Genomic DNA, 23959 nt, shown 5'->3' on the forward strand with positions numbered 1-23959 from the left:
CAAATAGATAGAGCGCCAATGAAGTTGCGAAAAAGCAAAATCTAATAAAATATAGGCCTAGGCCTAGCTAGGAATAAGTTCGTCAATCGGTTTATCATATATATTTTCTTTTATTTTCATTTTGTTGTCTTTCTACTAACAACAACCTAGGCCTACCTATTTTATAGCCTCGCCTAGGCCTATTCCATGGCCCAGGCTAGCCTAGGCCCCTACCTAGGCCTTAGTGTAGTAAGTAGCAGTAGTAGGCCTAGGCCCAGCCCGTTGTACCTGGGCCAGGCCTTGGCCTAGGTAGACTAGGGCCGCCCTACTCTCGCTAGGCTGCCCTGGCCTTTCAAGTCCTGGATATCAAAATCATTTGTATATTCAAGACCTCCAACATGTACATATCGAATTACCAATGATTCTATAAATCCATCATAAACTGTCCTTTCCTTGTTTTGAGGAAGAAGGTATTTGCAAACATGAACTGAGCTTGTATTCATACCCGCCGCCATAATAAAGATTAATGAACTTCGACCTTAGCCGTCCTTTTTTTTGCACGTTGTTGTGTGGCGTGCTTGTGTGATTCTCCTGTTTGTGATTGTTATTCAGTCAGGAAAGTGTGTGGAGTGTGTGATGAACCGGATCAACGATTGTCTGTGTTAAAACGAGTGAAATATAACATTAACAAAGGCGTAGATTTATTGTTGGTGAGTGAACTCATTCGGTAAATAATCAGCAATATATAGGCGCCCAATATATACAGTCGAACAATAATAGTCTACATAAAAACAATTGTCGATGAACATCCTGAAGGAGCCGAGACTGTTCTAGACGTATATGAAGTTAGAACAACAGGCTCGCTGCTGTTGTGTGTCAAAAAGTTTGCTTTCATTTTCTGGTAGACTAGCTTGTTGTATCATCATTTTAGAGTGAGTAATACTATCTTTCTCTTTGTTAATAACACATTATTTATAAAGACGAAAAAGGGCAAGTTGTTATAGTCTCTATCATCATTTTCGAAGTAGTAATACTAATGGCCTATTAAATTTTATTAAAAAGCAAAAATTTACAATATACCATATTCAAGTCATTAAGTCCTGCATAATATTTCTCTAAAAGAGAACAATTTTTTTTCTTATATTTTGTATATTTCAAATTACAATTAGAATATTTTCATGAGGTAAATTACCCTCCCCCCTCCCCCCTCCTAAAAAGTCAGCACAATACGGTTTCGCATCTGGCTGTACGAACTGGTGTTACCAAATTATTTAACACTTACAATTATTAAACATGTGTTAATTAATAATGGTTAAAACCATTAATTTAAATGGTTGATACCTTCGTGATGCAGCATCTAACCCACCCAACTTGTACATGCCAACAGCTCTGTGGTGTTGCCAGAATCGGTGTTTACTTATCTAGGTTAAACTCTACTTAGCAATATATTATTTCACCAAAAAAAGCAAAAAGGTCACCCATGTCTAGGCATAGAACTAGACATTTCTATGCATCTTGACTTTAAAATTATTCAGTGCGCTATCTTGAGCTTAACTTTGAGGTGCGAGCGCTGGAATTCATTAATTCTAACTCAGTAAATGGCATTCAATTCTGTAGCTGCAGCGAAGGTCACACTAATTTCAATTGGGCAGAAATTATATGACAGACCCCGGAAACAGAGTTGATTTTGTTGAGCGACAGGGTGTCAGTGTACCACCCTAATTAAACGGTTAAACTTAAAGCCCCATTCCCAGCAAAAATTTCACTAAAAATGAATAAAAAAAAAAAAAATGCATATGCATTACTCTAAAATTATACTGCGTCCTCTTTCGGTTTCGAATCACTAATTTTAAATTATAAACCATAGAAAAATATTGCCATATATTTTTTTTATAGTTTTACACAAAAGAATTTTTTTAAAATGAGAAATAGAGACTATTTCTCATATAGTTGGAGATTACCATTTGCTCGACAACTTCTTCGTTACTTGGCAAATTCAGAGGTTGTAGATCGTATTCGCTGGAATGCTCTCGCTTTTGTGTATACTTTATACAGTCAATAAAGTGCGCCCTTTCTAATTATTTATAGTTATTGTACTTCGCATCTTGCACACTGAGGTTGATTGAGTAGGCCTGAGATATGTTTGTTTAATTGTCAAAATCTCGGTCAGAATCATTTTTTTAACAAATTTGAAGTAATTCCTGTGAAATATTATGTTTCACAAGTGTCAATACTAGCAATGGAAACTATTGTGTCGGCAGTTTTATGTCTGATAACAGAACCTAAATCAAGGTAAGGCTAGCCTAGTGTTGGATAGGCTAATAAAATATAGAAATCAGATTTCTGAAATTTTACTGAGAATGGGGCTTTAATTAGATATTCTGTTCACTCCACTCCGGAAAGAGTGGTCCCATGAGATGCGACGCATGCATACAATCTTAGCGATCATTCGTACATTCAAACACGAAATAACAAACGTACAAAAAGCGTGAAATAAAAGAGTTAACAATTGGATTATTGTCTGTTTATATCATTGATTTGATTAATTTATCCAAATAGGGTATGGTTTCAGAAACACTCTCTTTGAACATCTCATGGGACCACTCCTTCCGAAGTGGAGGGAACAGAATTGGGAAGTTAAATGAAACTTACCTGTAAGTTGAAATTTGACTGGAATTCTGTTCCCTCCTTCTCTGGAAGTAGTGGTAAAATGCCCTCCCAACAGTTTGAATCCCATACCTTAAAGCCATGGAGTGGCTTGGGACATGGTCTTTGTGATTTGTTATTTTTGAAACAAAAATTCAGTGTTTCTTCAAGTTTTTAAATATGATTAATTATGCATGCCTCGCATCTCATGTTACCACTACTTCCGGAGAAGGAGGGAATTGGAGGGAATTGCAGTCAAATTTCAACATACATTTAAGTCTCATTTAACTTTTTCATTAAATTATCGGAGAATAAATGGATTATGTTGAAGTCCAATCATCAAAGAACATGTTCATGTTGAATGATAATCAACAGTAGCCTGTTTTGAGTCAAATCGTCAAAACTGTCTCCGTGGCATTAAATTAAATTCGTTCCAGCAAAAATGGGACAAACAAAAGAAAGTGTTTTGCATTGAATTGAATGCCACTGGGTCATTTCAACCTGGGTCGTTTCAGCCTGGGTCGTTTAAGCCTAGGTCATTTCAAACTGGGTCGTTTCAGCCTTTGTTATATAGTTTTACTACTTTGTGGTTTAACAGTATTGATTAAGCTGATTGTTCAGCCAATTCAGACTATTATTTTTTTTGTTATATTTGGTTTTCTTAGTATTCAAATGGTAAATTATATGCTTTCATCAATTTTTGTTAAAGTTTTGTTTCTCCAGATTTGTTGACTTCTCATGTCTTATTTGTTTATTGTTTTGTTTGTTATTTTTCTATCAAACCTTTTTGCTTTGAGTTACTGCTTTATTGCATTATTTAAGTTTGCACACTTTGTTTGGGTTAGGTTCTATGCAAGCTCTACTCAGGGAGATTTTTTTGACAGCATACCGTAACTGCAAGGAAAAGCGTTATACAAGTAACAGTGAAGTCAATAGGGAATTCAGAATTAATATTTTCACCACATTGTAAATACTGTACAACATATCTACAGATTAGCGTATTAGTAAACGAACATAGCAACAATTTTCTGGATTGCGCACTCCAAACTTTAACTTTAAGGAATTTGAGGACAATGACAGATGGCGCATTTATCATACGTAACCAAGTGAAAACAAAAAAAATGTTGGTAAATTGATAACCGTCCTTAGACAAATAGGTATAATAATATAAAGAATTCTGTATATGAAGATGGTCCATTTGTGACAATCTGTTGGGTTGTGTACATAAAGACGTTTGGCCATTTGTGACAACCTACTGTGTTGTGTACATTAGCTGGGCATTGGCCATTTTGAACCTGTCATTATGTATTGATGAAGAAGATTGGCCATTTGGGACAACCAGCCTTTTTGTATCGTTGAAGATGATTGACCATTTGCAATAACTTCCTGGGTGTGCCAATCATAGCTACATGTACTTTATTTGGTTGAGTCCTTATCCATGTACTTATCCCAACATCGTTGGTATTAAAGCAGCATTATAACAAAAGGTGTTAATTAAATGATTTTTATCCTCCTTTACCCCCTCCATTCTTTGCTTTTCACTTCAATCAATCAATCACTCAATCTCAGTTTAAGTTGGCCATATTCCTTGGCTATATCTGTGCCAATAGTTCTCTCTTACAAAAAGTTAAATGCACAAATTTAGTTTTGCGTTATGATTTATGACTTCAAATTGTAGAACAGTCATTGTTGTTGTGAGTTACTCTTGTGAGTACATGAAGTTGCAATTGACATAATACTACTTTTTTAAAGAGAGACTTGCAAATTCTCTTCACTAATCTTGCAGTTTATTCACTAATTACTTATTTTTCTTTGTTTTTTGTTTTAATGTTTATAAGATCCATATCCTACAAGAAGTTTGTTCCTATGTACTACGGTGTGCGATAGAGGCACAGAACAGTGATAAATGTATTCTGTTAATGCAGTTTAGTCCGCCAGGGCATATACACTGTAGAGTATATTGATAACGATTTTACAGTATATACCCCCCATCCCCTCACCTGCTTAAAACTACATCACCTCAAAAACATTTATTTTAAAAAGTATGGTAAATCAGGAATATGTATAATCATGAAAATATAATATAATCGTTGTGCTTCATACAGTAGTTCAATACCAGTTTCAATGCAGATGTTGGTACCTGCATAATTGAAATTTCAGTTTTCTTTTTTATTACGCCCAACATTGCCTTGAAATCTAAAAAAAAAGATCTTTATCCCTTCAAATTATATAAATTTAAAGCATTTAACCATCCCAATACTGCACTGTTCACCAATAAAATTTTATTTTTATTTTCTCCTCCATCTGAATGTTATTTTGCAAAACTATTGCTAAATTAGAAAACAAAATTCTGTTTTTATTTTTTCTGCACACAAGGTTTTAAAAATGTCTCACCTTATGGGAAAATTATCAGCATACCAGTTATTGCCATGTACATCTTTATGTATTTATTCATATATATTATAATAATAATAATAATATGAATTTATATAGCGCATTTTCAGAATGCTGTTCAATACGCTTTACATAAAAATTGATAAAATACAATATAAAACAGGCAGCATTATACAATCAGATTACAAATTATTATTTAGAGAAAATACAAAAATATACTTATAATTAATTACATCGTTAAAATAATTAAAATTGGAAAATTCAGTTAAAAATTAAATATTGTTAATTACCTAATAAGCTATAATATATAATTAGTTATATTATTTAGTGACATAAATGCCATAATAGGTATATGTATTTGTATACTTTAATTTATGTATGCATTAATTTTCTAATACAATAGCACTATGTGTCCATGCTTTAACAATAATCACATAAGAATACTATTAAAAGTTAAGTTTGAAATGCCATGTGTAAATTATGATAGCTCATAACAATATGTAACACAAGTAAACTATAAATTACCTGTTGACATTTGCCTATTAAATGCCACAGTTTAGATTCAGATTCAATTTGATTCATCCAATATGGTTGGTATAGCAGTGAGTACATTTTCAAGTCATGAAAATGTTATAAAACACATTAGGCCCAATAAAAAAATTTATTAGTTTATCACCCTCGCACACATGTCTTCTATAGTACTGATTTTTTTTTTTTAAATTAAATAGTTAGTACTGTAGATATTGTTTGTATTATCTCAATAATGTTTTACTTTGAATATCAATGCACCAGCAAACAACCCAAGGGTGATATTTGGCTTAAGCAAAAAAAAAAAATAAATAAAATTTTTAAAAAAGCTTCCCTCCCTCATCACTTTTTCATAAACTAATAATATTTTGTATAGGGCCTTAGTTCCATATAGATAATAATAATTTTATAAAATATCATATATTTATACATATTCACCATATGCACCATATTCACCATATTCACCATATGCACCATATTCAAAAAGTGATATTATTTTCAAGAGGGGCATATAGGCACGGCCTAGCCTCTACTCCAGAATTTGCAGAATTGTAGTGTTCCAGAAATAAGTAAACAAGTAATTGAATGTACCCATAATTTTATTTCAATGTCAAATGACAATGGGAAATATAACAGGGATTTCCACAAAAAAAAAAAAACAAAGTAAAGAACTTTAAAAATTCCTTGCAATTTTGTACTTTTTGGCTCCTAAAACTGCAAATTCTGATTTCCTCCGGCTTAAGACCAGAGTAACATCAAAATTTGTTATAATAGTGTCATAAAAATTTATGCAAATATATTGAGATTTTGTGTTTGCTGATTGGCTAATTATATGACTCCTTTACTTCCAATATTTTTTTCCAAACCATTTGCACAACAAATTATTTGTTGTTATACTTTCGTGCTAGCAGGTAGTACTACAGACGCACTTGCTGACTGTTCAAATAAGTTGAATTATAATCAAAATTTAAGCTATTATCGTAGCTTTAGAAACACAAACTTTTCCAGTTGTATGGTACAGTACTGTAGATGGGTAAAAATTGGCTAGTCTACATATAATAAAAGTGAGTCAACATAGTAAAATTAAATGATGTATCTTATCTTCACAGATTTATCAATCACAAAGCATGGCGTCGTACGGAACACAGTCGCACAATATCGATATACAGAATGTCAGCCAGAAAGGAGACACAAACTACAAAGACACAATAGAAGATTCTGTAAAGCCCAACTCGCTTTCTAATTTGTACCGTAAGGATTCGGATTCTCAGCTATCAAATATGGAAGAGGCGTACAAGTCATTGATTTCCAGTATAGGTGAAGACCCCAGTCGACAAGGCCTCAAGAAAACACCGGAAAGAGCAGCCAAAGCGCTTCTATTTTTTACCAAAGGATATGAAGAGAAGATAGAAGGTAAAATTCACAAAACAATTAATTACTGTATCTGTAATAAGTACTCTTGTATCGATGTATTTTGTCTAATTTAATAAAGTATATTCAAATATATTTTTTTAAAATCATCCTAGGTTAACACTCTGCCCGCCAAAAACAGAGATCTCTGTGTTTGGTAATGCAGCGCTTAACCGCCAAACACAGAGATCTCCGTGTTTCAGGTTTTTTTACAGAATTCAATAGATGGGGTAATTTTCGACATGTACTAACAATTTGAACATTATGTTCGGTCTGGACCGTAAGTATTTCACTATTTCAAAGTATCCAAAATGGAAGAAAAAAGATAGAATTCGCGTCAGAGCGTAAACCCGTGGCTAGGACCGGAATATAACCATTCGGATTTTGGCGAAAGTATGTCATCAGATGATGTTAGATGTATAATTTATGATTTTTAAAATGTCATAAATCTTTAAATAGTGATGTTTTGTTTTGGCTAGGCCTAGACTAGCCTAGCGATACCATATAGGGTAGCTTTGGTTGATGTCTCTTTCGGGCGTCAGTGTTTGTTTACATCGAGCGTAGCAAAATCGCGATTATCTCAGCTTTATTGGGCAAAATTGCGTAAATCTCTGAAAGTGAGTCATTTTCATTTTATTGTTACGGGTTATAGATTGTGCTAAAAAAGTCTGGCGGTGGCTAATACTATTTTTTCAAACCCCTGGTGGTCAGAGTGTTAATCAGTTTCTATAAACTGAATTTGTATAATATAATGAGAAATTAATTCAGGTTTATAATTAATTTCTATTAAAAATTTTCATTAAATAAAGCCCTATTTGGGTTGATATAGTAATTCTGATGTTTAATATACCAAGGAATTAATCAAATTATATATATAGTGTTTTTATCAAATTCATTAATTAAATTATAGTGTATTTCATCTGCAGGTAGTGGGTCATCAAATACTATTAATTTTGAATTAAATAATATTTTTAAAAAAAATTTTATTAAAGACTTTCTGGGTTGATACAACAGTCCTTACGGAATTCTAATCAAAATTATCTATGGCCCTTTCAATTTTTCTACCATTTGAATCTTTTAATATACTTTATAGTAATTATATATTTTCAATTGGTCTTGTTTATCTACATATTTTCTAAAGTATAATTTGTAATTTTTCAAATTATCATATTCTGCAGTATTCTGCAGTTCTTATACATGACTGTAGTACAATGCTTCACAGATTCATGTAAGTGGTATTACTCTATTACCCACAGATCAATTGAACACGAATCAAACATTAGAAGTCAAATACGTCATGAACATTTGCAAAGCATCAGTTCAAAGGATTGTTTATTAATATGAGAACCTGTTGCGTCAGCCTCTGTATGAGCTTGTGACGTATTCAGCTACTTACCTATTCCTCCCGTTAACTTCTGGTTAATTAAGTAATTATTCAGCACATCTCAATAATGCTTTCTCATCCAGTTCTATTGTGAAAGCCCTCATCTGTTCTGTAGTTTAATTGATTTCTTACAGGGCAGATTCTCTTCTGATTTACATTCATTTTGACAAATTTCAAGGGTGGCACAAGCGTTTCCCCCTCCCCAATGAGAGCTACTCCCTCCCCATATTAGTAGACTCTAAAATGGATTAAATAAGCCTTTGAAACCCCTAAATTGTCAAAATTTTCATGGGATTTGCCCCCTGGACTATTTCAAAACTATTTGATCGAAGCTCGACCACGCCCACTTTGCTTTCGTCGATTCTGTCAACACATATTTTCTGTGACAAATGTCTGATTTGCCCTTATATAGGCATGATGCTATCATATCTCTATACAAGGGCATGATATATCACACTATTTAGGTAGTGTGGACCCCTCAAGCCCAATTTAAAGAAATCCCGAAAATCTTGAATACATTCAAACTTCCAGCATAAAAGTATACATGTTAATTTGTAACTTGATAATTATCTCAAAAAATACTAAAGCTCTTCTTCCAGAATCTGCCTCTTGAAAATAGTCAATACAGTTACCTCTTCACATTGGAAAATGTTGAGTAGTTTGTCTACCTTGCATAACCTGTATTTCTGTTTGGACTTATTTGTCATATGAAAGGGCTATAGTGCAAATGCACAATCATAGTCCACATTCAACCTGTTGCACATAAAATGTGCTACAAAAACACAAGGAAATTTATAGACAGCAGTCTTTGTGTTATTGGCTTTTACTGATCCATACTGTACCCATAAATAATGAACCATGTTTGTGATTGTAATTGAAAAGGCTGAGATCCTCTTATGTATCATATCCTTTTCCTGTATTAGCAATACACAAAATCATAAACAAATATTTATATCTCTAATAAAGAGCAATTAAGATCAGTGCAAAAACTATTGAAGAATTTTTAGATTGAAAAATATTGTCTCTAGTCCATTATTTTGAAAAATGGATTGTTTTTACTCACTATGCGTCAGACATCTTTGTACAGAATGACTTTCTGGTGAATAACCGCATGAATAACCAGTGACCACTTCTATGAAGGCTTATTAATTGAAAACCATAACGACTCAATGACCATTGATTTAACATTTACATAGAATGAGGACATCTGCTCAGTACTTAATTATAACCTTTGTTCTTTCTCTTAATCGCCCACTCCATTCCAATATTAAAGGTCTTAGAACGGTTTGCTATTGGAAAACATTTTTTTTATTTTTTATTACACTATTTTAAATAATAATAATAGCATCTGGCTTCATTCCTGGACCCACTTTTAGTCTTTATGCTTCTGTCAAAGACAGCCCCCCTCCCCCTTCTGCAAATCCTGGTTCCAGCTTCTTCATTTTGTTCAGCTTTTTCTGTTGCATTTTATTTTATTATTGACACTTCCATTGAGTTTGTCCTAGGAGATAGCTGATATTCAGAGTTCTTAAATAACAAAAAAAATGTGTTGCTTTATAATCCAAGTCACGTTTCAAGGCTTACAATGAAATGCCCGGCCCATGCTAAAAAAAAAATACCTGGTTCATACAATTTGCTCCCAGAAACCTAAGAGTGGAAGATAAGCACCTTAACCACCAAAGTACAGCTCCACTCTTTAATACTGATTGCCAGTGTTAATGTTGAGCTCTCCATCTCATATAACTTTGTGGAAGCTTAAACCATTATAAATCTGTTTCTTGTCTCATAAATAATTATTTGCCTCTTTTCTTATTTTAATTTATTGCTTTTCAAACCCATAACTTGTAAAGTAGAGTTGTCAGTAAGGTTATGGCTGATTATTCTGATGAAAATAGTAAAAATATTATTGCAGTTACAGTAAATTCAATTTATTAATTTTTATTATCATTGTATATTGTTTTTATTTATTAAAAAACACAAATATTCTAATAATGCAATAACATCATATTACATCCAAATGTGGGCATATTACATCCAAATATGGGCATATTACATCCAAATATGGGTATATTACATCCAAATATGGGCATATTACATCCAAATATGGGCATATTACATCCAAATATGGGCATATTACATTTATTTGTCACATAAAATTTGATAGTGTGGACAGAGCTTCTCACTGATAGCAGTGCTTTTTTTGAACCTGTATTATTTTAGATTGTGTTGTTGGTTAATTTACAATACGTACTGTATCACTTTTATTGTTTTGTTTATTATTGCCATTGCTATCTAATTTATATTAATTTGAAATACTAGTTTTATCATTAAGCGACTTTAATTAGAGATTTTTTATGTTTTACCATGTCTGTTGGTCTGCTAAAAAAAAGGCCTTAAAAAATATAATATTGAAAATAAATATATGAAAAATTGTCTGCCTATTTTGTGAACACTTAAGCCGGGCACTCACCGCACCCGACAGTCGTCAGCCGATCCGATTTTACAAAGAATGCAACTTGACGACGTGCGCACAACAGATCATTTTTAATGACGATCCGTTTAGACTGCCACCAACAATCAGCAGATGGTGTTGCGCCTTCTACCGCTCAGAGAGAGCGGAGTTGGATTCATCGTGCAACGATGCAGTGAGCGCCCAGCTTTACTGTACTACTGTATATGAACCAACTTTGAAAGACAAATGTGAAATATTAATTAAATATTGCCTATCTCCTTCTATAAAGTTTTTTATTTTAATCTCTTTGCAGACCTTTTAAACAATGCTTTATTTGATGAAGATCATGATGAAATTGTCGTCGTCAAAGATATAGAATTTTTTTCAATGTGTGAACACCATCTAGTGCCATTTGTCGGAAAGGTAGGTCAGAGTTGAATTCCATGTTGACAAATACATTGTTTGATCATGGAGGAAGTCCATGGTTTTATAAATCTAGATTATATTACCATCTTTGGTATAGAATTGCTGCCATTCACTAATTAACAATCCTTGTATGGCCCTCTGTGCTTTCTGAGTAAATATTGATATTGTGTCAAGAATATTCATTAAGGCATTTCAGATATTTAACTTCTATGCTTGTCCAACTGAATAACTTGCCAATTATACAAAGTTTAGTTGTTTTCAACTTAAAGCCAAATTTAAAAATTAGTTTCTCGTCCCCTCGCGCATCCATTTTCTCTGCTTCACCAAATTTTTTTTCCCCCTTTATTTTATGGAATGTACGAAAACCGGGCTAACTCGCATCAGTAAAATTCCTCTCAATCGTTCGTGACTATTTCCCATCGGCCATCTTGGATTTGCCATCTCAGAGTGAAAAAAACGAAGAAAAGGTGTCATTCTCCTTTCTTCAAAATATTACGACGAGAAACATATGCATCACGATGTTCGATTCACGTTAATTTTCCATAAAAATCCAAAAATATTTAGATTAATTTCCAAGGAAAATTAATTTTGAATTGAACATTTAAATTTATTATAAAATTTCTTAGAATTATCAAACAATTATTTTTTTTGTAACTGATTAATTCATTGATTGATTGATTAACCTTTGCTTGTATCTTGTATGTACAGGTGTCTATAGGTTACTTACCAAATAAACGTGTTATAGGATTAAGCAAAATAGCTAGGTGAGTACATAACAAAGGAATTTACCTTCTTCAAGGAATGTACAGTAGCATGGATGGGGCAGAAAAAAAATTAGTACAAATTCGAAAGAACGAACAGCTCCATGATAGAGTAGGACCAGCATCACTATCAAATAATTGATTATCAAGTGAATGAATGTTTACCTACCATGAAAGAATTGCTAATTCATAAAACATTGATGGGTTCAATTCCTGTCATGGTAACAGAATTTTTTCTTACCACCAAAACAACACTACCCCCTAAGCCACATAATGAGACATAGTTTACGTAGAGCATGTTGTGTTTATACACATAGAAAACAACACTACCCCCTAAGCCACATAATGAGACATAGTTTACGTAGAGCATGTTGTGTTTATACACATAGAAAATACCAAAAAAAAAGACACCAATTAATAAAATTAATTTTTTTTTTAATTACCAAAAACATTTATCAATTTTTAATAAGAGAAACATTAACTTTAAACAGCACTAACATTCAATAGATTTTATAAAGGTTGTAGGTTATATATTTTTTATATTGCGCAAAATACAACAGTCTCTATGTGCAAAACAAGTGAGCAGTTGAATTGGAAAAAACAAGAAAAGACGAACTCCAAGCCAGCACCCAAACCGCAGTATGGGGATATGCCCTTGTCGCTGAGTAGGGATCTGTCAAAATGAACCCTGTTCCAGCACCAGTTGAGAAATAATTAATTCTTTATGATTCTGGAAATATCTCTTACATGTATATGTTGGGTCTCCCAAAAGGATCAGATTTATGAAATAACATTTAAACCCATCAGATAAATAGAACATGCTGGTTTGTATAAACTACTTGGTTTAAAGACCGCAATAACGATCTCAAATTGGCTTCCTCATTATTGAGTTGACTGTCCCGATGAACTATGTACCATAGACATGACATCTCTCTTTATTGACACAATAATTAATTACGAAGACAAGCGTTACTGCTATGCCAACCACATGTTTGATAACAGCCAGATATTTTTAATGATGAAGTTTGTTTACTTGGTCTGTGGTGATGAATATTCCGAAATTTATTTTGTGTGGGCTGAGCCCAAGATTGTTATTATATTTAGTATTAGTAATGAAAAGCTGTGATTATATTAATTTAATGGTTCTTACCATTTTGCATTATAAGATTTCTTGTTGAGACTGTTTGAATGAGGAACATTTTCTTGATTGAATATATAGTTTTTCAAAATTATTTGCATACTCTTAAAACAAGAAACATGTAGATATTACAGTATATTACGATACTAATATTAACACTCTGCCTGCCAAACATGGAGATCTTCATGTTTGGTAACACAACGCTTGACCGCCAAACACGGATCTCCGTGTTTCAGGTTTTTTTACGGAATCCAATAGATAGGGTAATTACCGACATGTACTTACAATTTGAACACTATATTCAGTCTGGACCGTATTTCACTATTTGTTTGTTTACATTAGCATAGAGAGGTATTGATTTACTTTAACGAAATCGCGATTATCTCAGCTTCATTGTGCAAAATTGTGTAAATCTCAAAAAGTGAGTCATTTTCATTTTACTGTTACGGGTCACAGATTGTGATTAGAATAAAATGTTTGGTACCATTGTAAAGCTGAAATGTTAAAATTTGCTAAAAATCTGGTGGTGGCTGATACTATTTTTTCAAACCACTGGCAGTCAGAGTGTTAGTGGTATATTTATAACTACACATATTCTCATGAGTTCTATTTGCAATTATCATATTATTGCCCAGTCATTGGATCAAAAACCTATGTAACATACCATAAAGGCCTGTTTACACTATGACAAACGATCAACAATAAGAAGCTAAAAGGATTGTTCATATAGAAAATTAAAAGAAATAAGAGAAGTTTTAACACTTGCACGATTCGATAACGCTTTATCGTGTATATATATGATAACAAAAAATAAATTTTACAAATCATATCAAATGACATCATAATCATGGGAAAACGATAAAGTTGTTTTTACTTCTACGATTAACAGTTGCTTTTTAACTTTTAAGGTTCGATATCGTCAGAGTTTAAACAGGCCTTTTTTTCCAGTCAGTGCAGGAATCATATTGTTTTCCATCCTGGGTTGGTAAAGTACCTTGTTTAAGGACACATGCAAAATTCACGGCAGAGGTTTGAGCGTCCGTCCTCAAGATTTAGAGCCTGAATATCAAGTGTACTACAGTATCAACTGTTCTTAATACTTCAATGATATGTAATCACAAAAACATTTTGTCACAAGTCTCTAATTTATTGACTCTAGTGTTAGATAATTTCGGAGAATGGCACCAGCGTCTATTTTTGTTATGTTGATGAATTTGGATGGGAATCAAACAGAAAAAGTATACAGTTTGCCCTCCAAATTCGAGACCACTTTGGGACCTGAAAATTTGGGGTGGTCTCAGGGTTCGGTCTCCATTTAGGGGGTTAGCTTTGTGTTAAAAGATTAAAGATTGTTATTTGGTTCTTTGAAAAAGTGGTCTTGAATTAGAGGAGTCTCAAATTGGAGGGTGCACTGTAGTGTGGAACCCTTAGACCATCCCAAATTTCAGATCCCAAAGTGGTCTTGAATTGGAGGGCATACTGTAGTAGGCCTAACAGAAATCAGTCATTAATGTGGTATCCTTGTATTTTGAAAATATATCCCATATTATATTTATACTCTTTTACATGTGTTAATGCTATCATTTGTTTTTTTATTTGATAGAATTGTGGAAATGTACAGTAGGCGATTACAAGGTAAACTTTTTTTCTTTTAGTAAATAGTGCCTAGATATAGGTCCACTTAAGACCCTGTAACAGAAATTGTAGGCCTTCTAACTGATATTCTAGAAAAATAGAGCTTGTTGATGTCTGGCAGAAACAAAGCCAGCCAGGTGATTATGGTAGATTATCATTTTCTTTGTACGTATTATAAATATCTTAATAAATATCTACCTGTATAATACATAGACAAGAACAGTACTATACATTATAATGACTATGTATATCATAATGTGATTTTTATCTTCTTGTATTTCAGTTCAGGAAAGATTGACAAAGCAGATAGCTACTGCCTTGACAGAAGCTGTAGCACCAAATGGAGTGGGTGTAATGATAGAAGCAACGTAAGTATTTTAAATTTGTAGCACCAAATGGATTGGGTGTAAAGATAGAAGCAACACAATTATCTTAAATTTGTAGCACCAAATGGATTGGGTGTAATGATAGAAGAAACGTAAGTATCTTAAAGCTGGGCACACATTGTGTGGTAAGATGGTCAGGAGTTGCAACTGATTCAATGGAGTGGTAATTAAAGTAGTAATTAACCCATTTACCTCATAGCCTTAATTGGATCGAGATCTCAAAATGGGGTCTATGCACTCATTTCTAGCCTATCACAGGATAGCGAGCTCAGAATGTTCACAGTACATAATAGAAGTGGGTGGCGCAACGGTTGTGGCCCGGACTCTTAACCTTGAGGTCGGGGGTACCAGCATGCTCTGAGGGTAAAACAGACTGCTGTGCAGGAGGAGTAGTGACCCCCACACTCTTGCACAGTCTGGCCCAAGCACCAAGGAAATAGTGACAGGCACTCTGGCCTGTTAGACCAGAGCTTAAGGTTTTGACCTTTATATTCCCTTACCTATATTGCAAAAGCGGCAGACACATCTATGCTATGTTATTCTAGCCTATCACAGGATAGAGAGCTCAACATGTTTACAATATATTTTACTAGCAGCAGATGCATCTATGCTATGTGCTACATTCCAGCCTATCACAGGATAGAGAGCTCAGGATGTTTACAATACATTGTAGTAGTAGCAGACACTGTGCTACATTCCAGCCTATCACAGGATAGAGAGCTCAGGATGTTTACATTACATTGTAGTAGTAGCAGACACAGTGCTACATTCCAGCCTATCACAGGATAGATAGCTCAGGATGTTTACAATACATTGTAGTAGTAGCAGACACAGTGCTACATTCCAGCCTATCACAGGATAGAGAGCTCAGGATGTTTACAATACATTGTAATAGTAGCAGACACTGTGCTAGTACATTCCAGCCTATCACAGGATAGAGAGCTCAGGATGTTTACAATACATTGTAATAGTAGCAGACACTGTGCTACATTCCAGCCTATCACATGAGAGCTCAAAACGTTTACAATACATTGTAATAATAGCAGACACATCTATGCTATGCCCTACGTTCTAGACTATCACAGGATGGAGACTTCAGAATATTTACAATACATTTTACATTTTAAAAGCAGCAGTCACATCTATGATATGCACTACATTCTAGCCTATCATAGGATGAAGACCTCAGGATGTTTACAATACATCTCAATAGCATCAGACACATCTATGCTATGCCCTACATTCTAGCTTATCACAGGATGGAGACTTCAGAATATTTACAATATATTTTAAAAGCAGCAGTCACATCTATAATATGCACTACATTATAGCCTATCACAGGATAGAGAGCTCAGGATGTTTACAGTACATTTTAATAGCAGCAGTCACATCTATGCTATGTGCTACATTCTAGCCTATCACAGGACGGAGACTTCAGAATGATTTCAATACATTTTAAAAGCAGCAGTCAGATCTATGCTATACACTACATTCTAGCCTACCACACGATAGAACATTCATGATGTTTACATTTAAAGCAATCATAAGAGGATGAATGTAGGACTGACAAATCTGATTTGAGCACACAGAAATGCCTTTTGAAGTGCTTTTCTGGTGAGAGATTGAATTCTTAATGAAGCGTTCGTGTATTCATTAAATAGAAGCAAAGATTTGAATTGCGTCATTTCTCACACAACCATCCTGGTGTCCTTTAAACAAAGCTGCAGTTACTAAGAAAAAGCATGAGAAAGAGATTAGTCTAATTGCACATTTTGTGGGAAGAAATTAGATAATTTGCCTCAATTGATATATTAGAATTTTTGCTATTTTTTCTCTTCAGCACTTCTATAAGCAATATTACATTATGATGCATGAATTCCAGAATTTGAACAGCCTCATTTTATACGTTTAAATCAAATTTTATGAGATTATAATTTGTCAGCATTGAATTAGTATTTTGATTTTTTCTTTATAGGCACATGTGTATGGTGATGCGTGGAGTTCAGAAATTGAACAGTCGAACAGTTACAAGTTGCATGTTGGGGTACTTCCGTGAGGACCCAAAAACACGAGAAGAGTTCTTGGCTCTTATAAAGTAGGATTATCTTTTTAGGTGGTTGACAATATTGTAGTATATATTAGGGAAATACAATAATACTAAAGTGCCAACATCAAAGCATTCAATTCTGAGCAGAAACTTTACCATAATTTTCCTGCAAAATAGATGTTCCAAATGTGTGTTCATGGTTTCCTAAGCAGGATTCTGTAGTGTTTGATAAAACCAAATTTTCATTTTTAGGCACAAATAAATTTTATAATTTGACTTGTGATGACATTTGTTAATATGCACATTGCAGCAGAGACAGGATCCTGCTTGAGCCAATCGCGGTAGCTGCCATTTTGTAAGTGAAAGCATGTAAATGATTCTTGGTTGCTTATCTAGTTATCACTATAGTATTCTTGTTCAATCTTATAATAACTCTATGAGTTAATATTTTAAAATTCATGCACAGAAATATATTTTATCTAAATTTAAATATTTTATGATACCCATGGTTTATATATATTATATGTGTGTATATTGTAATATATATATCAATGATGATTTGACTGGCTTTAACATAGTAATAACTTGCTAAGAATTTACAATTGCATTCAGGGTAGTAAAAGTTTCATTTTATAATATCTACTATGACATCAGAAATGTTTTACTTTATAAGCATTCCAAATCATAAGTTACGTAGATAACTAGGCCACTCTAGATCTTATCTGTTTGAATTGTAGTACATGTTATTTGTGCATTTTATCACAATTCTTGATCTTGGGATGTAGGAGGGGGTGTTGGTGCTGGATAACCTCCTCCATTCCCTGTCCATTCCATTAATCAGTAAATATAGTGCAAAAATCGTTTTTTTTTTTTTAATTCATTATTTAGCAAAGTGTACTGCTTTATTATTTGGTGTATAGTACTGTATTTGTCCAATAAAATATTACTGTATATTTATATTGCCTTTGGTTTTGTAAGTGTTAAAGATGTATTGACAATTTATATTATACAATTATTATGGAGCAATATGGTCATTTAGTTATGAATATTTGCATTTTATAAAAAGAGGGTGTTTTGTTATTAATTTATTTATATGGTTTTATGGTTTTATGATGGTTTATTTCTATTACAACATGTGTTGAATTAAGTGCAAGTATTTTATTTCTTTTATTCATTAATCTGTATGTATCTAATATTAATAAATATCAAAAATTATGAATATAGTACTCACATATTTTTTAACAATAAATGATTTTTAAAATTTACTTTAAAAAAAATATAAATGAAAAGCATAAAATTTGTCATTGAATGGCATTATGTAGCATAGCAGTCATAACTTCAACATAGGGCCCATTATAGTTGCAAAATCGTCAATATTCAATTGTAGGTCCACCTTCCAAACAAAATTCAGTGGTCCCAAATTTACTTTTTTATATTTTCTTGTCAATCAAAAGCATAAAATAAAATGTTATATGTTTGCATTATAATCATGCTTGTAGAGGAAAATAAACACTTTTGTAATTTAGGCCTGCCTATTTCAATTATAGGACCAATAATACCTAAAATATAATTTTGTCTTTGATAATTATGATTTATATCCCATTTGTTCTTGTTTTCTATTTTCTCTTTTAATTACAATGTTACCAGCATGCATTTTATCGGAAAACTAACAGTGAAAAACGGCCATTTTTATTTTTGGATCGGGAATAATTTCAAGTTTCGATCCAATTCAATGTTTAGTAAGTAAATCTACCTCAGATTCACAAATTCTATCTGATAATATAAAAAAAAAAAACTATTATTTTTATGCTGTAACAGTGAATTATATTTTAAGTAGGTAATGTTTAATGTTTAATGTTTTTATTGTGTAGAAATTTATAAAGTATGAAAGATGTATTGCCTGTCACAAGCTAAAACAATAAAAAACAATAAATTCCATATTTGAATTGCCTAATTTGCATATTTAGGTAAGTTATTGACTTACAATTAAAAATTTGAATGAGGAAAAAAAGTCCCCTGTCGATTTACAAACATTTTAGAAATACCTTGAGAACTATAATTGTTTTCCCAAACACCTGGAAAATAATGCTGTATAAATACGAACTTCTTCATAAGCAAAGACTCTACTTTGCCTGGCCAATAAGATAGACCTACGTCACAATGATTATGTGTATACATTCTTGTGTGGGTCCGGTAGGGAAAGAAAGGTGACCATGTTTGCGTAGACAAAAAATATAAGCATCTCAATTTTCAATCCCCTTTCTATAAAACAGAACGTGAGAAACATTATTTTTATTTGGGCTTATGTATCATGTACATAATGTTTATTTAAGAATTTTAATTTTCTTTGGGTAATTTTATTCTAGGAGTGCTACAGGCAAAATTGGGTAAATAAAAATTGTTATTAAAAATGTTTATGAGATTGAAATTTGTCTATTTATTGACTCGTATTTTCACTGCCTCTTTAATTGATTACTTTATTATGCTAACCATATTGTAAACAATTGCTCTTTCGGACTAATCGCGTGATTATCAATGCACTGTCTAATCGAGTTCACTGAGTGTAGGTTATGCCTACGTAGGCCTATTTAGTTTTGTGTTTTTTTAATTTTAGAAAAATGTATTCGTTCTCGTTAGATTCGGCTATTGCATTCTAGTAATACAATATATTTGGCGCCTGGTTTTGAAGGGCAATTTAGTATAATGAATTACATCCATTTATTAAAATATTAAAGAAATAATATTTATAATGATTAATGATGTTATCATTAGGCCTCTTATTATTGTTATTATTCAATTAGTTATTATTGCAATTTGTTTAAATAAAATATAGCTTTACTTACAAGTTTTCGTTGCTATCTCAGCAACATAGTACTGTATCAATTATTTTTTACATTATTACTATTACTATTATTATTATTATTATTATTATTAGTTGTAGTAGCATTAGCAGTTATAGTAGTAGTAATATCAATATTAGTATTATTATCATCATCATTTTAAAGAATGATTTCTTTCTTGTTGAAACAAGTAATAACGCACTCCTTGACGATCGCGATCAGCGATCGTTTTCAACTGACTGGATACCGTACTTTAAGACAAATGTTCGTGACTGCACCGATCCGATGACGTTACAAGGGCCCAACATTTGGTATTTCTTTGAACAAAAGTTCATCGTAAATTTTTGATCGTATGAGTCTTAATTCATCCCTCGGTTCATGGGCGTTAATGTGGGGGACAGGGGAACACGTCCCCCACTTTTTAAAGTAGGGGGACCATCATATCAATTGTTTCCCCCCCCCCCCACTTTTTACCAGTCTTCTATAGTTAAAACCCCAATTTTCAAAGCGAGTGGGAAAAAGAACAACAATTACGAATGACTGTCATTAATTGTCTGTTCACTTGTGCCAACTCAAAAGTGCACAACATCTACTATAAACGATTTATTCAAATTCAAATGTTCTTTATTGGCAATTTTGTAAACAAAATTGAAGAATAACAACACATTCTCACAAATCAATACGATTAAAAACACTACACAAATACAAATTTAACTTGCGAATCAAAAAATGGAAAAGTAACGAAATTCACTAACAAATAAGGAAATGCGTTAAAGATTAAATTTACAATTACAAAATAATAAAATCCGAATCCTTTTGTATATTATAGACCCGTATATACCAGTGTTTAATATTATCTGCATACTTACCTGTTTTTCCTATTTTCAAAAAATTATAGTTAGTCAATTAATTTTTATATAGCCGTTATTAAGCAATAATTGTACAGCCTTTGACACGAATAGTCTATCTATTTCGACTTATAGTAGTGATACCACAAGTTTAAAAATTGAAAGAAAATGTTTCTGAAAGACAGGTGAAGAGGTACTGAACAATTATAGAAGAAAATAGAGCATTAATGTCAGTTATTAGAAGAAGAAGAAGAAAGTTAAGGTTAAGGGGGGAGAGTTTGTTGAAAAAAGTCAAGAGAGGGACGAATGGAAGGGAAAAGACCAAGAGGAAGAAAGCTGAAAGAGGATAGGGATGATAGACTATTTAAAGGATAAGAGGCCTTATGTTCAAATGAAGAGAAGAGCGGAGGACAGATGCCAGTGGAGGAGTTGGCAGCTAAGGACCTGCCTGACGGCAGAACACTTAAAGCGATTTACGAACTCCGATGTCACGTCGACGCAATCTCGCCATGACGTCATGAAAATTATAAATTAATTAAATCACCTTTATGTTGTGACATGGAAATGCTAACTGATGTTTTGCGCGCTTCCTATCTCCCTAGACGGTAGTATTTCCACTCACAATAGTGAGTCGCAATGCTACTTGCACAAAAGTGAAATTCAAAGAGAGGAGAAAGGGAAAAACCTCTTGATTGATTGATTTTAAAAGTACTGTACATGCAAAGAGACTTGAGTAATCAGTATAATAAATCATTATTTTTATGAATGTTAGTTTGCACGATATATATAAGCGGGCATGATTATAATTACCAGGATAAATTGAAAAAACTTGTTATGTTGAGTATTTCAGTGGCATATTCAAGGGGGCTTATCTGACCCTCCCTCCCTATTTTTAAAAAATTTAAAAGCAGAGAAAAAAGAAAATTATATTCAAATTTAAGTATGAGAATGCCATTTCCGGCCAACTAGAGGTGCCATAATCATCAATTTTCACCCCAACCATGGTGGGGCTGAGGTAGTCTACACTCCATCTGTAGAAGTCCCTCCTTGAAGTCCCCCTCTATTTCGAATTCCTGGATCCGTCACTGTATTTTGAAAATGTGTGGAAATAAATGAAAATTGCATTCCTTAAATCAGTTCATGTTTTTCTTTATTCTTATCGGACCGGTGACTGTACGCTATTATCACATGACCGCTCTGACGTACATCATTCCCCTAACCCCATCACGTTATAACATCAGCCTCTTATTATAAAAACCATCCTATCCCCATCGAGTCGTCACAACAGTTAGACGGTATCTCACTTCGCACGTTCTCCCTAAAAACTTAATTATGTCAACATCCAACATGCCCTTACGTCACAAGTGGGAAAAGTGCGGCCCGCGGGCCAGTGGCGTATCTAGGGGATAATAAAAAAATTATTCGCCCTCCCCCCACCTCAGTCGCTCCCCAAAAATCACGGTCAAGTAGTTAAAAATCACCTAAAATCACCATATTTTGCGCCCCTCAACTGATCATCGAGCTCCCCCCCCTCCCCCCAATTCAAGACTTCTAGATACGCCACTGCCGCGGGACGCATGCGGACCGTCAGCGATTTGTTTGCGGCCCGCGACAATGAATTAAAAACCCTATGTTTTTATGCCCACCCCTGCCTTGCGTCAAGATAGCTCTCCCTCTACGTATGCTTACATCTAACCCAGGGACGAATTTAGAGAGGGGAATAAACAGACTTTACCCCCAACCCCCTAAAATGTTACTAACAGGCACGTTTCTTCTGACTCTGAAATAATAGCCTTTGTTGGACCACTAAATTTAAACTTTTATTCAACACCTTATAAATAGTAGGCGTAGTTAATCAACCACCCCTTATCAGGTTGGAACAATCTCCAATGGTGGTGGTGTTAATTTAAACCATTTAATTTTGGTAGCCAATCCCCCTTCCGGGAGCCGCCCCTGCAATTCTATTCCCGTCACGGTTTCAGTACGGTATCTGCCCGTCAACATTGGCTCCCTATTTACTCAGTTTGTCAATATCATTTTTCCTTCCACTCACACGTCTGCATCAATCCTTTACCTGTACCCCTGTCACATCTCACGCCAGCATCATAGATCCTCAACCCCAAGCCAAAATCTGCCTATTGTCCTTACAAAATCTTAAAAATTGTAAGAAAAGATAAACGATAACACCTAAAATTTAATTCTAGCAAAATCTTTATGTTTTAAATCACATGGATGAGCAGATCTTCGATTATAAATAGGCCCAGACTCGGATATAAGTTCATATTATAAAACCACTGATGACGTCATTTGTACTTGTTATATAATAATGGACAATGTCACACGTGAAACCATGTGTTTTTGTCACATGTTTAGTTATTTCTCATGTTGATACCATAGGTGACGTTTATCATGAAATTGAAGTAGCGTCACAAGATTTTTTGTTTGTTTATTAAATCAAGGAGGTACCGTATACAAATATTTTATACCCCCTTGTTTAAAATGTACCACCTCAACAGGTTTCGTATTATTTTCCTTAAAAGAAATTATTTTTAAAAAATCAACAGCTACATGTTAATTATAATTAATGATATAGTGGATGATGATGACTATAATAATAATGATAATGATGGTGGTGATTATAATTCCATATTCGAACTGCTGATTGTAATATATAGTCCAGCAAACTTTGGTTGGTTGCATTTTTTTTTTGCTATATTTTTTAAAAATTGGATATGATGTAGAGTAGACATAGATAAATCAAAAAAGTATGTGCAACATTTTTTTTTCATACGTAAGGGGGGTTGCCAGCTGTTTCAAAATGGCCGCCATTTTTTCCTAAAATTGTCACTAATATTGTAAATTTATGTCATTAAAATGCAGTATTCAATTGGAAATCCACTGATAACAATGACAGAAACAGTTAAATAAATATTGTACACATTTTTGAGCTATTACAATTTAAAATGGCTGCCATTTTCCATTATTTTAGCTTTTTAGCATACATATTAATATAATAATAACCAACCTGTACAAAAACTGTGATAGAGCTAGTTATATGCAATTGCCATATGCTGTTAATGGTTAT

The 23959-nt window shown here is 33.3% G+C and overlaps 2 protein-coding genes across 3 annotated transcripts in view; one reads left to right on the plus strand and one right to left on the minus strand.

Moving 5' to 3' along the window:
• LOC117107382 (E3 ubiquitin-protein ligase FANCL-like) overlaps positions 1-511 on the minus strand; it is a gene marked incomplete in the record, with an annotated part of 15090 nt that extends 14579 nt beyond the window's left edge. Inside the window, 1 exon segment of the mRNA XM_033249041.1 lies at positions 396-511. Within this exon segment, the coding sequence (XP_033104932.1) occupies positions 396-494 (99 nt within the window).
• A 22-nt stretch (positions 512-533) lies between these two features.
• On the plus strand, positions 534-19614 carry LOC117107383 (GTP cyclohydrolase 1-like). 2 transcript variants are annotated; one of them, XM_033249042.1, is made up of 7 exons: positions 534-689; positions 6657-6960; positions 11107-11216; positions 11928-11983; positions 14722-14753; positions 15037-15121; positions 17115-19614. In XM_033249042.1, exons 2-7 carry the CDS (start codon positions 6675-6677, stop codon positions 17236-17238), a joined length of 693 nt encoding a protein of 230 aa, XP_033104933.1. In that variant the 5' UTR covers positions 534-689; positions 6657-6674; the 3' UTR covers positions 17239-19614. The 2 variants fall into 2 exon arrangements, with proteins under 2 accessions (XP_033104933.1, XP_033104934.1); XM_033249043.1 differs by having other exon boundaries at positions 579-911.
• Positions 19615-23959: the final 4345 nt, after the last annotated feature.

The sequence above is a fragment of the Anneissia japonica genome, unplaced genomic scaffold (genome assembly GCF_011630105.1).
Source record: "Anneissia japonica isolate Jap-2015-1 unplaced genomic scaffold, ASM1163010v1 scaffold9668_len1562885_cov226, whole genome shotgun sequence".
NCBI classification, from domain to species: Eukaryota; Metazoa; Echinodermata; class Crinoidea; order Comatulida; family Comatulidae; genus Anneissia; species Anneissia japonica.

What these genes read in the sequence shown, in the direction of transcription:
- LOC117107383 (XM_033249042.1), top strand. Translation starts at nt 6,675, where the DNA reads ATGGCGTCGTACGGAACACAGTCGCACAATATCGATATACAGAATGTC. An exon ending in TAGTGCCATTTGTCGGAAAG is followed by an intron (nt 11,217 to 11,927) that starts GTAGGTCAGAGT and finishes TTGTATGTACAG; the next exon opens with GTGTCTATAGGTTACTTACC. An exon ending in GGATTAAGCAAAATAGCTAG is followed by an intron (nt 11,984 to 14,721) that starts GTGAGTACATAA and finishes TTTATTTGATAG; the next exon opens with AATTGTGGAAATGTACAGTA.